This window comes from Crinia signifera, chromosome 8 (genome assembly GCF_055691185.1).
Source record: "Crinia signifera chromosome 8, ASM5569118v1, whole genome shotgun sequence".
In the NCBI taxonomy this organism is placed as follows: Eukaryota; Metazoa; Chordata; class Amphibia; order Anura; family Myobatrachidae; genus Crinia; species Crinia signifera.
The window spans coordinates 17,075,575-17,090,337 of record NC_139224.1 but is presented as its reverse complement, the minus strand read 5'-3'; the positions used below and the strand labels follow the sequence as shown (position 1 = coordinate 17,090,337).

General features: G+C 45.5%; 1 protein-coding gene and 1 pseudogene across 4 annotated transcripts in view; one reads left to right on the top strand and one right to left on the bottom strand.

Annotated features, from left to right (window-relative positions):
* Positions 1 to 3,584: 3,584 nt before the first annotated feature.
* RBM6 (RNA binding motif protein 6) overlaps positions 3,585 to 14,763 on the bottom strand; it is a 38,325-nt gene continuing 27,146 nt past the window's right edge. For 2 of the 4 annotated variants that reach the window (XM_083155840.1, XM_083155841.1), the window contains exons 15-21: positions 14,491 to 14,571; positions 14,127 to 14,201; positions 13,469 to 13,753; positions 12,877 to 12,951; positions 4,979 to 5,065; positions 4,730 to 4,803; positions 3,585 to 3,829 (exon numbers count right to left, since the gene is read on the bottom strand). In XM_083155840.1, the coding sequence (XP_083011966.1) occupies positions 3,724 to 3,829; positions 4,730 to 4,803; positions 4,979 to 5,065; positions 12,877 to 12,951; positions 13,469 to 13,753; positions 14,127 to 14,201; positions 14,491 to 14,571 (783 nt within the window). In that variant the 3' untranslated portion in view covers positions 3,585 to 3,723. The remainder of the gene's footprint in view (positions 3,830 to 4,729; positions 4,804 to 4,978; positions 5,066 to 12,876; positions 12,952 to 13,468; positions 13,754 to 14,126; positions 14,202 to 14,490; positions 14,572 to 14,763) is intronic. The other 2 variants (XM_083155842.1, XM_083155843.1) reach the window with 2 other exon arrangements.
* On the top strand, positions 7,703 to 7,821 carry LOC146029635 (5S ribosomal RNA; annotated as a pseudogene).

Genomic DNA, 14,763 nt, shown 5'->3' with positions numbered 1-14,763 from the left:
GGCACTCGCATTTGGGCTGCCATAGCAGAAACCTGCCACATTTTCAATGGGCAGGGAAGACTGACTTACTGAGCCCTCAGACTCTGGATTCTGGCAAATGGGACATTCATCCGGAGGTACCGTTTGAGCCCTTGCGGTCAGTGGACTTTTGTTGGCTCACCTGAAAGACTATTTTCCTGTTGGCAATTGCTTCAGCCAGGAGAGTGTCTAATCTGTCACCTCTGTCTTGTAGGTCCCCATATATGATCTTCCATTCTGATCGGGCAGTCCTTAGAATGTTCCCTCTCACCTCCCTAAGATGGTCCCAGCCTTTCAGGGGCCTGATGTTCTCCTGCACAGTCTTCCTTGGATGTTGTCCGTGCCTTACGCATCTATGTGTCCTTCCAGAAATCAGACTCTCTCTTTGTGCTCCATGGGTTTCAAAAGAGAGGTTGCCCGCTGGATACGCTCTGTCGTCAGGCAGGCATACTTGGACACTTCCCTCCAGGTTCCTGCAGGGGTCCAGGCTCATTCCACTAGGTCTGTGGGTGCGGCTTGGGCTGTTCGGTGCAACAGCTGAGCAGATTTGCAAGCAGTCAACTTATTCGTCCGCAAATACTTTCTTGCGCTTTTATGCATTCGATATGTTTGCCTCCCAGGACTCGTCTTTTGGCCAGAGTGTACTTACTGCAGCACAGGCTCATCCCCACCCTTTGGCTGCTTTAGGACGTCCCAGCGTTAGCCTGTGGCCCCTGACGTGTCCAGAATACTAAAAGGAGATTTATGTCTTACCGGTAAATGTCTTTCTTCGAGGACATCAGCTATTTATTTTATAGTTACCTAGTTCCTCTGTTGTGCAAACTAGAATGTGTTCAGAATGTGTTTCTGTATGATGCTTCTCTTTTGTCTCCTGCCTTGGCTTGTTGAAAAAAAAAAAAAACTGAATTGCCTGGCCTGGAGGTGGGGATGATCTTGGTCTGCCTGGGAGGCAGAAGTAGTTTAACCTCTTAGGTACTGGTAGCCATCTCTCCCACTCCACTACCCAGTGTTGGCCTATGGCCCCTGACAACCTCGAATAAAGATTTTACAGGTAATACATAAATCTCCTTATCAACAGGTATAGTCTTTGCAGAAAGGAATGCTGCCGAGTTGTGCTCAGAACCCTACATCCAAAAGTAACCTCTGCAGAAGTCAAAGAAATAGAAACATGGGGCCGGAGGACTATGTAGCCACCTTGCACAGCTGCTCAGCAGCACCATGGCAAGCTACCCACCAAGACACTGCCATGGCTGAAGAAGCAAAATCCACGACAGCATATGCATGGCAGACGGTTAAGCAAATCAACCTAGCCAAGGTCTGCTTAATAGTCTGTCATGCCAGTTTGTAAAACCTATAAAAGCACAAAAAGGAATCAGACTTACAAATGTCCAAAGTGCAGTATACATAGACTGAGGGCCCAGACAAGAACCAAAATAGGTCTCTGGCTAATCATCAAGAGAGTGAAAAGCTGGGACCATTATCTCCCAGTTGATATGGAACCGAGAAACCACCTTTCTTAGAACCTAGTCAAAAGAATGGCCCAGTTCTGGTGAAAAAAAATCAAAAACAGAACACTACATCACACTTCGGCCCAAAACCCTTTGGACTGATGCAATAGCCAAAAGGAAGACTATTTTCCACATGAGCCAGCGAAGGTCCGTCACAAGGAGTAGACTGAAGGATCCGAAGAACAAAAACACAAGTCCCATGGAGCTACCAGATGAACAAATGGATCCTGCAAATGTAGAGTCCCTTCAAAGAACATCAGGCATCAATGCAATCTGCCTCTGCAAGAGTACAGAAAGAACTGAAACCTGCACCTTCCAAGAAGAAAGGTGAAGGGCCAAATCCAGACCCACTTAAAGAAAGGATAGGAACTGGTATAAGGCAAAGACCTGGGGTTACGATCGCTGTCTGAACACCAAGAAAAGCAAGACCAACAAACCCAGTGATAAATCCTCACTGGAGGAGGGTTTACAGGTATTCACCCTCGTATGAATTTGAATATTCCTTAGTTCTCAGGACAATTATTTCAAGAGCCACTCAGTCAAAGCGAGCCACACTAGGTCCAGATGATAGCACTGACCCTGCAACAAAAGATCCAGTCACAGAGGGACATCAATAGACACGCCTAGAAGGTCTGGGTACCAAGCTCGGCCAGCCAAATCGGGAAGCCACCAGGATCAGTGCCTCTCTGTCTCCAGTAGCTCTGGATCGAGAGAGACCTGGGCAGGGAGGGGGGTAATGACCTACTAGAAGCACTACCAGGTACTTGGTGTGAGGCCAGTACATCGGTAGCACCAGATTGAACCTGAACTAAATGATGGACCGCCCAACATTCCAGAATGTTTTTTTTTTTTTATTGGAAGGCAGCTCTTAGTTTCCCACTGACCCTGAAAGGATATGGCCGGTTTCTACACTTCATCTGCGCAGACTGGAATTGGTGGTGAAGGGCAGCCCCAATACAAAAGGGTCTGCCCTTTTTCAATTAAAACCCCTGGAGCCATGGACCTAGAGGATCAGTGTTTGCATCAGGATGCATCAATGGGATTTGTGCCATTGAACCAGAACTTCCATCTGAAGTGGTCAGACGTAAAACAGAGCATACTCCACCATGTCGAAGGTTTAGATAAGAGAAGTCAGGACCCACATGTACACGGTGGAATGATTTAATACATGCAGTGACTTAAGAACTTACAAATGTACTTCTGAATTTGGCCCCCAGGTGGAAATCAAAAACTACTTCCACCAATTGAGAATCCATTCGTGAGATTGAAGTTGAGTTATAGCACGCTGAAGGTGATCTAGGGACTGGACCAGGAGAAGATAGTCTAGGTATGGGAAAATCCTGCCCCCCTACTCCTGCATCTTAAACATGCGGCCACAAATTTTGTGAAGCAACCCCGATGTGCTGCCTAAGATCAGGCCAAAGGTGCTGGTCCACTGACCAACATGAGTTGTTGGAGCAGCAGCACAGGTGACCTATAAATGCCATGCACTGGCTGCTTAATAAGAAATAAATCAAAAGTTGAGGCTGCTGACAGCAGCCCTCATTCTACGAGCACCTGCCAGCACCAAAAAAAATAATAATAATAATCAATAAATAGGCCCTTATTTCTCCTGCTGAAATCTGCACAAGCATCAGGAAACCTTAGGGACAGAATCTTCATCTACTCACAATAAGTGACACTTCCCAGGCCAGATGACTGCATCTGATGCTTCTCCGATCTAGCAGTGGAGGCAGATACCATAACCCTTACCAGAACACCCCCTGCATCAGCTTTGTCATCTCTGCAGTATACAGACAACTCCTGTCAGGCATTGGAAAGAACAGGAGGCTGAAGATGTTATGGGGGTAAAAGCTTAGCCAAATAACAGAGTTGAGACTGTATATACCCAGTGTTTGTTATTGTGTTAACCAGTTCCTGCAAATACTGTTGTTACATTGTCACTGTTTTTGGTCACTGGTGAGAGCTGATTTACAGCGACAAAGACAGACAGCACAAGAAATTGTCCAGGGACTCACAGAAGAGGTGGAATAAGGGTCATGTGAGGAAAGTGAAATATTATATATACGTACACCACAAATCCCTTGGCGGTCTTTATTAAAAAAAAGAAAAGAAACAAGTAGCAGCAACGCAGAATCTGTAATGGATATACAACAAATGGAGGAGTACAGGGGTGTACTGGGAGGGAGCAGGGTGCTTATTCCAACTTCTTGTTTCGAGCCAGAACCAGTCTCTTCTTGTGTTCCCAGTAGGACTCTGTTTTTCTCGGACCAGCAGGGGCCTTTGCTCTGGGTTGGGTCTCACTGCAACAAGACAAAGTTACGTCAAAGAGAATCTCGCTACAACATAAGAACATGGGGGAAGAGAAGCTCAGGAGCATCGCATTACAGCTACATAACATCATAGAGCACAGAGGAGCAGAATTCCCCAACCTGTCAGGGGAACTTTTATTTGTTGCACTTCAACAGCATCACATAGACTGGTGAATTGACAGTTAAAACCACCCCATCTTTTTAGGTGAAAAGCAAATTCACAGATACTGTACCGAATAAATATAAATGTGTATAACTGATATATCATATTGCTAGCATGTCACATCTCCAAGAAATGGTCGGATTTACTGTAAATCCCAACATCACTCATCTCTATAAAAGATGTGACAATAGCATATGAAGGCAATTCTTATTAAGTGCAACCTGCTCTGAGATCATCTCTGCAGCCCATGAGCAGGTAAAGTTAGGGAGTGTTGAAAGTAAATCGGTCCAAGGTCCCTAATTTGTAGCAGCTGCCATAGGCAGAACACAGTAAGCAGTATGAGGAGCGATTACTGACCTATAGACAAATACCACATAGCCACTAACTGCATTCGGTACATGTGGAACTAGTACAGTGACAAGAAGCTCCAGAAAACCAGGAATGTCAGGAAGACCAGGGAAGAGCAGACCACGTCCCTGGTGATTAGTGCAGGGCGCACCTAATGCTACTAAAAATGAGATTGGAACAAGGAGACAATCCTGTCAGGCGTTATATGGTCTATGCTAGATCTGTAGGAAGACGTGTGTTTGGTGAGCACAGCATGGACTGTTATTATGGAGAGGAGGTTGGTGGGGTATGCAATCATTAAGCCTCAACAAGGAGAGCTGGGTTAGTCAGGCAGTCAGCTGGGCTATGCCATCTCTAATTGGGCCATTAAACTGCATTACCTGCTGTTATCTGAGCCTGTTTGGGTCTGTGTTTCAGGACCATGGACACCTCTGTCCAGACCTTGTCCCGTCTCCTGTTGAGATCACAACAGAGGTCATTTGAAAGAGGATCAACTGACACTATGGCAATGCAGTCGATCACATAGATGGCCCATGGGTGATGGAGTGAAGGACATGCAGGGGCAGATAATGAGCATGCGACACAGAGCAGTGTGGCGGGGAACCAGATTACAGGTAAAATCACTGCACCTGTTGGGTTCCCTGCTCCTCCTCTTTTTCCAGTTTCTCCAGCTCTTTTTTGGCCTGTTGCAGTCTCCTCTGTATGGACTGATTCTCCTGTTAATAACAGTCAAATTCAATCTATGGCACCATGCAATAACCACACTCCCTACCTCGAAATAGAGAAATACAGACAAAGGGGCTTATTATAGATGTACAAATCACTGGAAGATTTAAGTCTCCAGTAATTTAATTTGGATTTCCATTACATTGGATTGTATATATAAAAGAAAAAACTATGGAATTTCTTCAAAAAAACACTCAAATTTACTTTGTTAGTGTAACTTTGAATTTCCTTGTAATTAAAGTTTTTTTTTTTTTTTTTTTAGAAGAGCACTTAACTTTTAGCTTTAGAGTCTGTAACAATCCCCCTAATGTGCTATCTCCTGGAAAATTTCTGTGCAGAACAATTAAAGACAATTTTTTTTTGTAAAGACTTATGCACCACCCCTGCAATATGTATACATGAATGTCTTATGAACTCAGAGAAAGGGATTTATCGTTAAGTACCAAAATACTGTTTTCTCTTTCCTCCATAGGATATGCTGCTAGTCATTACTAGAGCCTCCCATGTGGGTGGTAGAGCGCTGAGGATCCAGCAAAACAGCACGGCTAAACTTTCCACCACTGTAAAAGGGTCACATCTATAAAACTTCATAAAATGTGCGTTTAACTGCCGAAGTAGCAGTACGACAACTGCAATGCAAAGACTTCCCCCCAGGTGGCCACCCAGGAAGTACCCACCGAATGGGTAGAATGAGCACAAACTGAAGCTGGCACTGGAAGAGAAGCCGCAGTGTAAGCCTGGCAAATCGCAAACTTTAACCAATGAGCAATCGATTGACTTGAGCCAACTGAGCTGGTTTGCCTTGTACAGTACAGATAATCTGTCTACTGTAACTGAGCCATCCTGTCTACATAGAGAGCCCGTACCACATCCAATTACTTTGTAGAAGCCGAGAGACAACAGTGGTACCACAATAGGCTGATTTGTGTGGAAAGTAGACACCACCTTTGGCAGGAAATTCGGATAGGTACGGAGCTCTGTCCTCTTCTCATGAAAAGAGCTAAAGGGCAGAGCTCCCACCTCAGCGAACAAGCAACAAGGCAGTCTTCCAGGATAGAAACTTTAACTCCACAGACTCCAAAGGCTCAAACAAAAACGACTTCAAGAACTGCAGTATCAAAGTGAGGTCTCATGCAGCAGTTGGAGGGACAAAAAGGCAGCTGAAGCCAAATGACCCCTGGAGAAAAGTCTGCACATCAAGCAACGTCCCTAGAAAAAAAACTATCCGAGCAGAAACCTGCACTTTCAGGGAAGCAAGTGCAGACCCACCTTAAAGCCAAAATGCAGAAAACAGTGAAGATTACTCAGTTGATGCCTCTCACACCAAGGAATATGTGCCTTCCATATCCTGTAATAATGTGCAGAAGTCACTGGCTTATGGACACTGATCATGGCTGGAATAACCTCCGATAGAATACCTAGTCTCCTCAGGACTTGCGCCTCCAATAACCAACAGCCGCCTTAAGCCTTGATAGTTGAAACGATTATTGATCCTGAAGAAGACGTGTTAGCACGTCAAAATGCGTTGAGCCACCAGAGCCACTATTTGTTCCAGCTACCTATTGCACCTGCCATCTAACTACCCGGACCAGCTTGAAAAAATGAAAAGGATTGCACAGCCTCAGTCCATATACCAAGGCCCACTTGGGTGTATTGAAACCATCTCACCCGCAACATATTGCCTTTCCACTTAGTTAATCCGGATCCATATTGCTGGATAATTCTCCGGGACTCTTCGGATGCTATCAGGTGGTCTGCCACTGACTGGCAGGGTGCGGGGAGATAGAAGGCGCCTTCTATCTCCCCGCACCCTGCCAGTCAGCGGCAGACCACCTGATAGCATCCACCGGTCCGGCTCAACATCCCTTGGCTTACCACAGCACACCGCGGATACGCTGAGTCCCGCCATCAGCCGCTAACACAGGCAGCGGCAGCAGGTACACGGGCACATTCCCCATTGCACCCTGCATTTGGGAAGTGCTCATACATCACACTATTGCTTACCCAGCGCTACCTTGTGCACATCACACCTGGGGTCCCAAGTAATAGACAGTATTACCAGTCTACAATCTACATTAAAAAGGAACACTGTGTCGACACATGCTGTGTCAACAATCCAAACACAGCGTTTGCCACATATCCTTTCAGCAAGCCGGTAATTTTTCATCTACAGTATCTTTCTTTTGATTCATCAGGAGCAGTTTACTAACTTTGTATCTATTTGCAGAAAACAATTAACTATGTGTCTATTTATACTGCTCCAACAGTTCTAAATCAGTGTTTTCCACTTGCCATTAATTGACTCTATTTACAGAAAGCAAGTTATTCTAAACACTGGTTCTTCACCAGTGTGTTCCACCTGCCAATATTTGATTCTATCCTTAAAAAGCAATTTATTCTAAATACTGTTTTTTTCTATTACTGTACATTAATTATTTATCTCCTTTGACCCTGTAAATGGCCGACTGTTAAAACCCTTGGGTACTGACCCCCATATGCACCCCAAGACAACGGTCCTGAGCATAGACAGCTGACTTGTTTACCGTATATAAAATTATCAGACCAATAAAAAGGGTCTAGTGTGATGCGCCACTGCCATCTGCAGCCAAACAGTACCAATTTTGACATATTGCCACCATACCCCGCTGGTTTGCCCAAACCCTCTCCGAACTTGGAAGCCAAGCAGTGGAGGGCCGGGATAGTACCCAGGTGGGAGACCCCTGGGGAAGACCAGGTGTGGCAATATAAACATAAGGGAGGCAAGCCGCCACATCAATTTAACTACTGTATTCATGACTGCCAAGGAGAGCTGCTGTTATTAGAGACCATCGATTTATAAGGCTGTGACCTATCTTTGGTAAACCATTTTGTATACCTATCGTGCAATATCAGCACAGGATTATATCGATTCACAAAGGGAACCAAATCATTTCTCTGCCTATGTTCATTGGTAATTGTACCTTTGAAAAACTCAGTGCACAAATGATAAAGTAAAGTGTGAGATAATTATTATTCCTTAAACAATAATAGTTTGAGGACCACACTACATTTTTAATCAAATCAATTAATTGAATTCAGAGTGCCATTTATTTTAATAAAGTCTTTAATAAAAATTATGTCTTAAAACAATCATTAAATACATGTAAATTTAAAAAGGAGTGCGCCCAAAAAGCGTTTTTTCTTTCTTTGTCAGGCCTTCCTTGACAAAACCCCAGTGTATAATCATTGATCCTAAACACTGGGCGCACCGCCAACCCCATAACTACTAGAAAGTATATCTCAAAGTAGTTCTTATTTAGTTGGTTTCCAGATTAATAGATTAATTCTCAGTCTGTGCGGATCTACACCCTCTCTTTTGTACAATGAGAATGACCGCCAACTTCTCTTTAGGCACCCTTTTTCAGAAACCTCGGAAGGAGAGGGAAAGGAGGAAATGCAAATGTCAAGTGAAACAGCCATGGTGCTGTCAAAGCATCCACCGCCAGAACATCGTGGTCCTGGAGGTCTATTTGAGGAAGACCACAAAGAACCACCAACTGCTGAAGCACCTACTGGTGAAGGGATCATTCCCCTGGATGGAAATCCTGTTGGCTGAGATAATCCGCCTCACAGGTTTCCACCCCAGGAATGAACATTGTGGACTGATGATGGGTCTGACCTCTCTCATTGCAGCTCTGCTTTTTTTGTTCTGCCATGTTTGGTAAAATACACTGTGGCTTTGTCCGACTGAATTTGTATGGCCCTGCCCTTTAGAAGAGGGGGGGGGGGGGGGGGGAGAGACGGACATGGCACAAAGAGCTCTGTATATTTCTCTCAATTGAAGAAGCAGTGAGGATTCCAGAGGAGACCAAAGACCTTGGCATCAGTCATCAGGAGGACCCAATTTATAAGTCCAAATTGACACCACAAGAGATAGTTTCGACTGTGGCGATAGACTTGACCAGCTGTTGAAGACGCAGATGAGATCCCGACCATTGGGAATGTAGATCCAATTGAAAGGTTCTGGAAAGGAACCTTCCATTCTGCGTTGCCTTGAACATGGCAACCATCTTTCCTAACATCCTGATGGACAGTGACCCTCCTGGGATGCAAGACCTGGCAGACTAAGATCTGAATTGCCCACACCTTGTCCCCTGGGACATAAATTCTCTGACTGACAGTGTCCAAAATCATACCCAGGTAAATAATTATCTGGGTTGGAACCAATTGGGATTTGCTGAAATTAATTATCCAACCATGCGACACCAAGACCTGATGCGTCAAAAGAAAATGGATGAAAAGCTTTCAAGGTAGGAGTCTACAGGAGCAGGTCTTCCAGAGGGTATTATATTCACCCCTTGGAGTCGTAAGTGAGCTATTATCACTGCCATCACCTTGGTGAATACCCGAGGAGAGCCTGAAACTGGTAATGAGATTACTTCATCGGAAACCTGAGGTACTGTTGATGGGGCTTCCAAATGGGAACATGCAGATAGGTGTCCTTGATGCCCAATGACATCAGGAACTCTCCCTCATCCAGGTTTGCAATGATGGAGTGCAAAGACTCCATCTTGAAATCTCTGAATCCATAAAAGGATTTAGAGATTTCAAAAGTTGCCCAAAACTGAGCCGTCCGGCTTGGAAACCACAAAAAGACTTGCGTAAAACACTTTGTTTCGTTGATGAGATTGAACTAGGACCAACAATTTGTTTATTGCTCCTTGTACTACCGGGCATTTTTCCTCTGAAACTGGAAAACCCATCTTGAAGAACTGAGGTGTAGGCATGGACTCGAACTCTAACCTGTACCCTTCTGCAATGATGATGTTGACCTTCGCATCTGAACTTGTTTGCTCCCAAACCAACTTGAAATCCTTAAAGGTGCACTCCCACTCTGGGATCTCCCAGGTTAGATGGAAGGCAGTCATGCAGAGGGCTTAGAGACTGACGGAGTCAGATTGAGAAGCTGGGGTAGATGATTTCCCAAAAGGAATGAAATGAAGGTCCTGCAAACTGTCTCCAAGGAGGAGTAGGATTTGTGGGCAGAAAAGTGGATTTATCTCCTGTAGACTGGGAAATCCACCTGTCAAGTTCTTTACCAAATAAAGCCTCTCCTCTATCAGTAGGGGGCTTTCCACCCCCTTCACTTCTGCTCCATGTCTGCTTGCCACTAATTCAACCACAAAGCCCTCCTGGAGGAAATAGTTATAGCAGAAAATAAGAAGCAAACTGGCATCTCTAGATGAGTCACCTAGATAAGCTGCAGCTTCTCTAATGTTCTCTGCTAAAGTAATTCGTTGAGTGGTCAGAACTGTCCTGTAACCCTGCAGATAACTCATCAGACCAAATTTTAATAGCCTTATTCACCCAAGATGCTACCATGGTTGGGCATAAGGCGACCCTGTGAAGAAAATACTTTTGAAAATATTTTCCAACTTCCTATCAACTGGATCCTTTAACATTGTATATCTAGGCACTGGGAGGAATGATTTATTGGTCACTCTAGAAACTAAAGAGTCCACAATTGGCAGAGTGTCCCATGGGAAAAGGGTATGAAGCAAATATTCGCTTTGGAATAGTAATTTTGTCTGGGTGAGCCCAGACTGCAGCGAAGTGCTTAATCCAGTTCCTAAGAAGTTGAAAAAGTTAACGTGGATTTAATTTTCCCTCCAAAAAAGGAAGGCTGCATAGGAGTAGTTTCAAAATCTGCAAACTCTTTGTCTAACCACATGAATTAAACCGTCTATATCCTGAACAGAAGCCTTTGCAGAGATATTAGAGAAAATACAATTTATTACCTCTGGTGCTCCACGAGAATGTGACCGGGTCTCCTGGACACATTTCTAAAGCTGGCCTGGGAGTGGGACATAGAAGGAGAGTAGCCCGGCTTCACTAATCACCCATCTATACTCCAATAATGACTTCCAGCGTATCCTATGGATGAAAGACTGCATCTACACATTGCTTTTTAGTAGGATGCAGTCGAACAGGAGCTATTTAGCAGGATGCAGGTGCTATGCCATAGCCAGGAGACACGCGTCACTGGGTCCCGTGGCCAAAACATTGCACACCCTGACTAGTCAGCCCAGGCTGGGAGTTCTTGGGGAGGTAGGGACCCCCCTCCCTCTCCAGGGCACCCCAGGCCTGGGCTGAATCCTGGGGCTATCCTCTGCACCAGATAGCTGGTTTAAAGTAATATTGTCCTGTACAGTGAGACTACAGGCCTGCCCCACATACTGGTACTTGGGAGAACCACAGGAACCAGCATGTGGAGCATTAAACACCCGCTGGTATCTACAGCCTGCTGGAAAAGGAAATATTAAAATAAAAACACAAAAACCTGTTTATAAAATGTTTTATTAAACATTCTTCATTTTTCACCCAGGGCAGCTTGGGTGGCGTCTTCACTTGGGGGCAGCGGCTTTTTAAGCCCTTTTGCATGGCCGCCGCCTCCCAGTGTTTTCAGGAGCTTTTCTCCGCTCCTCCACCATTAGATATATAGCCAGCTCAAGGGGGCGGGCGATGATGCGGGGAGCCATGATTGGTTTGCCGTGGCCATTTTGAATTTTTTTTCACAATGCCACTGCAGACGATGGGTACCCGGAGTGCCGCCCTGTGTAAACACATACATTGAAATGTATGCGTTCACTTTGAGATCCGGCCATCCCGATCTGCCGCCACATATGTGTAGACGGCCACACAGGAGCCTGTGTGCAAGCTTCTTGCGACACAGCGGGTCCACGCAATGTGTGGCCGCAGCCAAATAAATATTTCAGCTATAGAGCACAATATGTGGACTATAATCTAAGACTACAGCAAGAAGCCACTCTGATAGTGGTCTATATAGTACTCCTGTAGTAATTATAATGATTATATTCCCTTAAATCTCTTCCCAGTCAGATCTGCACAAGAGAAGATGATCCTTGAATTTAACAGATACTTGTCCCTGATCTGGACTGAAAACATCTTATTGTTCTTTCTTCCATCAATGTTGGTAAAAATGAATCTTAAAGTGACAAAGCTTCAGCCACATTTACATAGACCGCAGGTCTGGAAGTGTTAAGACTCTGCCAATGACCCATCTTTATCTGAACTGCAGAACTATAAGTAAAGCGAAAACTCTCTGGGAAAAGTTGTAGCCATGTTTGATAAAGTCGTAAAATTACATTTAGCAGCCGTGAATGATCCACAAGTATAAAAAGTTATTATAGATTTGTTCAATTACTAGGGTTATAAAGTGTAAAGATAGAAAAAGCATTCAGTTTCAGAGAGAAAAGTCTAGAGATGCCAGCTAGCCTATCTTCAGATGGGCCTCACATTATCTACAATGCACGCAACAGTGGTCACGGGACGCACAACAGCCTGCCCAGCAAAAGCAGGTACAAGCTATTTCTGGAACCTAATTACTTGGGATACTCAGTGTGGCTGTAATTATGCTTTAACCCCTCTTCACTGGTACTCCAGAGAATATTCCTGGCTGTGCTCCTGTGATCAGACTGGCAAACCCAGAAAATTCTCGAGAGTACCAGGGTCTACCCCAACTCCGGCTGGCCGCCCCTGTCTCTTATTCCCTGGCTGTGTGCGAAGTGACCTGGTAACGTCGCGCCGCAAACTGCCAGGGGGCAGGGCTGGGCAGCGGCTGATGTAGTGCTCAGTGGCGCTGCCTGGCCCCAGGAGAGGCAATGGTGGTTTTTATTTAAGGGAGCGCTCCCCCCAAAAAACAATCACACCACTGAAGGGGTTAAAGCAGCGTGTAAGTGTTTGGGCTAGTATATGGAAGGAGAGGAGGCAGTAATATTACTGTACATAGGAGGACACCAACCTTCATCTCCTTCTGCTGGAGTAGCATCAGATCCCTTTGGGACTTCTTGATCTTCTCATGTAGAGCCAAATTTTGCTGTCAGAGAGAAGCAGTTTAAGCACATAGCGCAGGCTGTAGATAAAGTACAACACAGGTGCAGGGATTCCATGTTCCTCAGTACATACAGCGTGACACACGTGGGCAGGAATCTCACGTTTCTCAGTACATACAGCACGACATATGTGGGCAGGGATCTCACGTTCCTCAGTACATACAGCACGATACACGTGGGCAGGGGATCTCATGTTCCTCAGTACATACAGCATGACCTGAAGGTGCAGGAATCTCACATTCCTCAGTACATACAGCACAACACACGTGGGCAGGGATCTCATGTTCATCTGTACATACAGCATGACATGAGGGAGCAGGAATCTCACGTTCCTCAGTACATACATCACGACACATGTGGGCAGGAATCTCACGTTCCTCAGTACATACAGCACAACACCTGTAGGCAGGGACCTCATATTCCTCAGTACATACAGCATGACATGAGGGTGCAGGAATCTCATGTTCATCTGTACATAACACGCATGGTGGATGTGATTACCTTGTGCAGTAATGACAGCGTCTGATGCCGGATTAGCGTATCCTTACAGGAGAACTGCCGGCGGCACAGCAGACACGCCATTTTCTTCCAATCCGTTAATTTATCATCTTTGCCGCTACTGGCGATAGGGGCGATAGGGGCAACTGGTTTAGGAATCGGCTTTGGGGCAGGAGGTGGGGGAGGGGGCTTCCTGCGCAACGGGGGCAGCAGCACTTCTTCCTGCTCTTCCTCTTCATCACTGTCGCCATATTCTCCAATCAGCTTGATCAGAGGGTTCTCCTTTAGCTTCATAGAAACACACAGAAAGGATGAGACAGGGAGATGGGACAGAGTTTGCTGCTTGACACACTGAGCACTATGTGCACGTCACAGGATGCGTGGGGAACCCTGGCCAGATGGGAACCATTAGCAGAGGACTGCTCTGACACTAGGCCACCTGGAGCCTAGTGTCACACAAGCGGCCTCTAAAATCCTACTGCAGCTAAGGACCAGTTTGCTGGCAGTCAGGTGGCTCAGATCTCACACATGGGTGTGGCTAAAAAAGTGGCTCTTAATGAGTAGGTGTGGTATACATAAGGATACAGATTATGAGTGAAACTATGTCATTTATCCCTATGGATCTCGCCGCCACCTATAGGGTATAACTGGTAGTAATTACCTCGGGTGCTGGCTCTTCCTTCTTTGTCAGTTTGGGAGGTAACGGCCTTTTAAATGGATTTTCATTACTATCCTCCTAAATATGAAAGTTCTGTTTACTACACAGTAATATAGGAAACACAGAAAAGGTGACTTCAACATGCACAATCCCGCGAGTATGGCCTCTATAGAACATCTGTAGGGATAGGAAATCATGTCACGACATACAGCAATCTCCTGGACACAACCAAATCATCGCCGGGTATCTCATCTGCCCAGACTTGATGGGTTCCACAAGTTCATATAGAACACTGGGGCCTAAGTACAACGCTCAGAGAAACCCTGTAGGAGAAGAAAGAAGCCTTGGCTTTGCATCACTGTCCCACCTTGTCCTCTGTGAAGCCTCTTCGTGTCTGTGTCACTGGTTCCTTCACAGGAGAGCGGAGGCGCTGCTGGCCCTTTGCATGCTGAAACACAGGAGACATCCAATGTAACCATTATAGGGATCCAAGCCTGACAGTCATCTCACCAGACACCTCCTGTATGTTCTCAGTCTAAGGGAGATCTTGCTCGCCTCCCAAGTTTTCAACATTTCAGGTCCTACCAGTAATGATCCTAACCCCAATGATTGCAGTGAGTGGATTACACAGCAGTGAGCC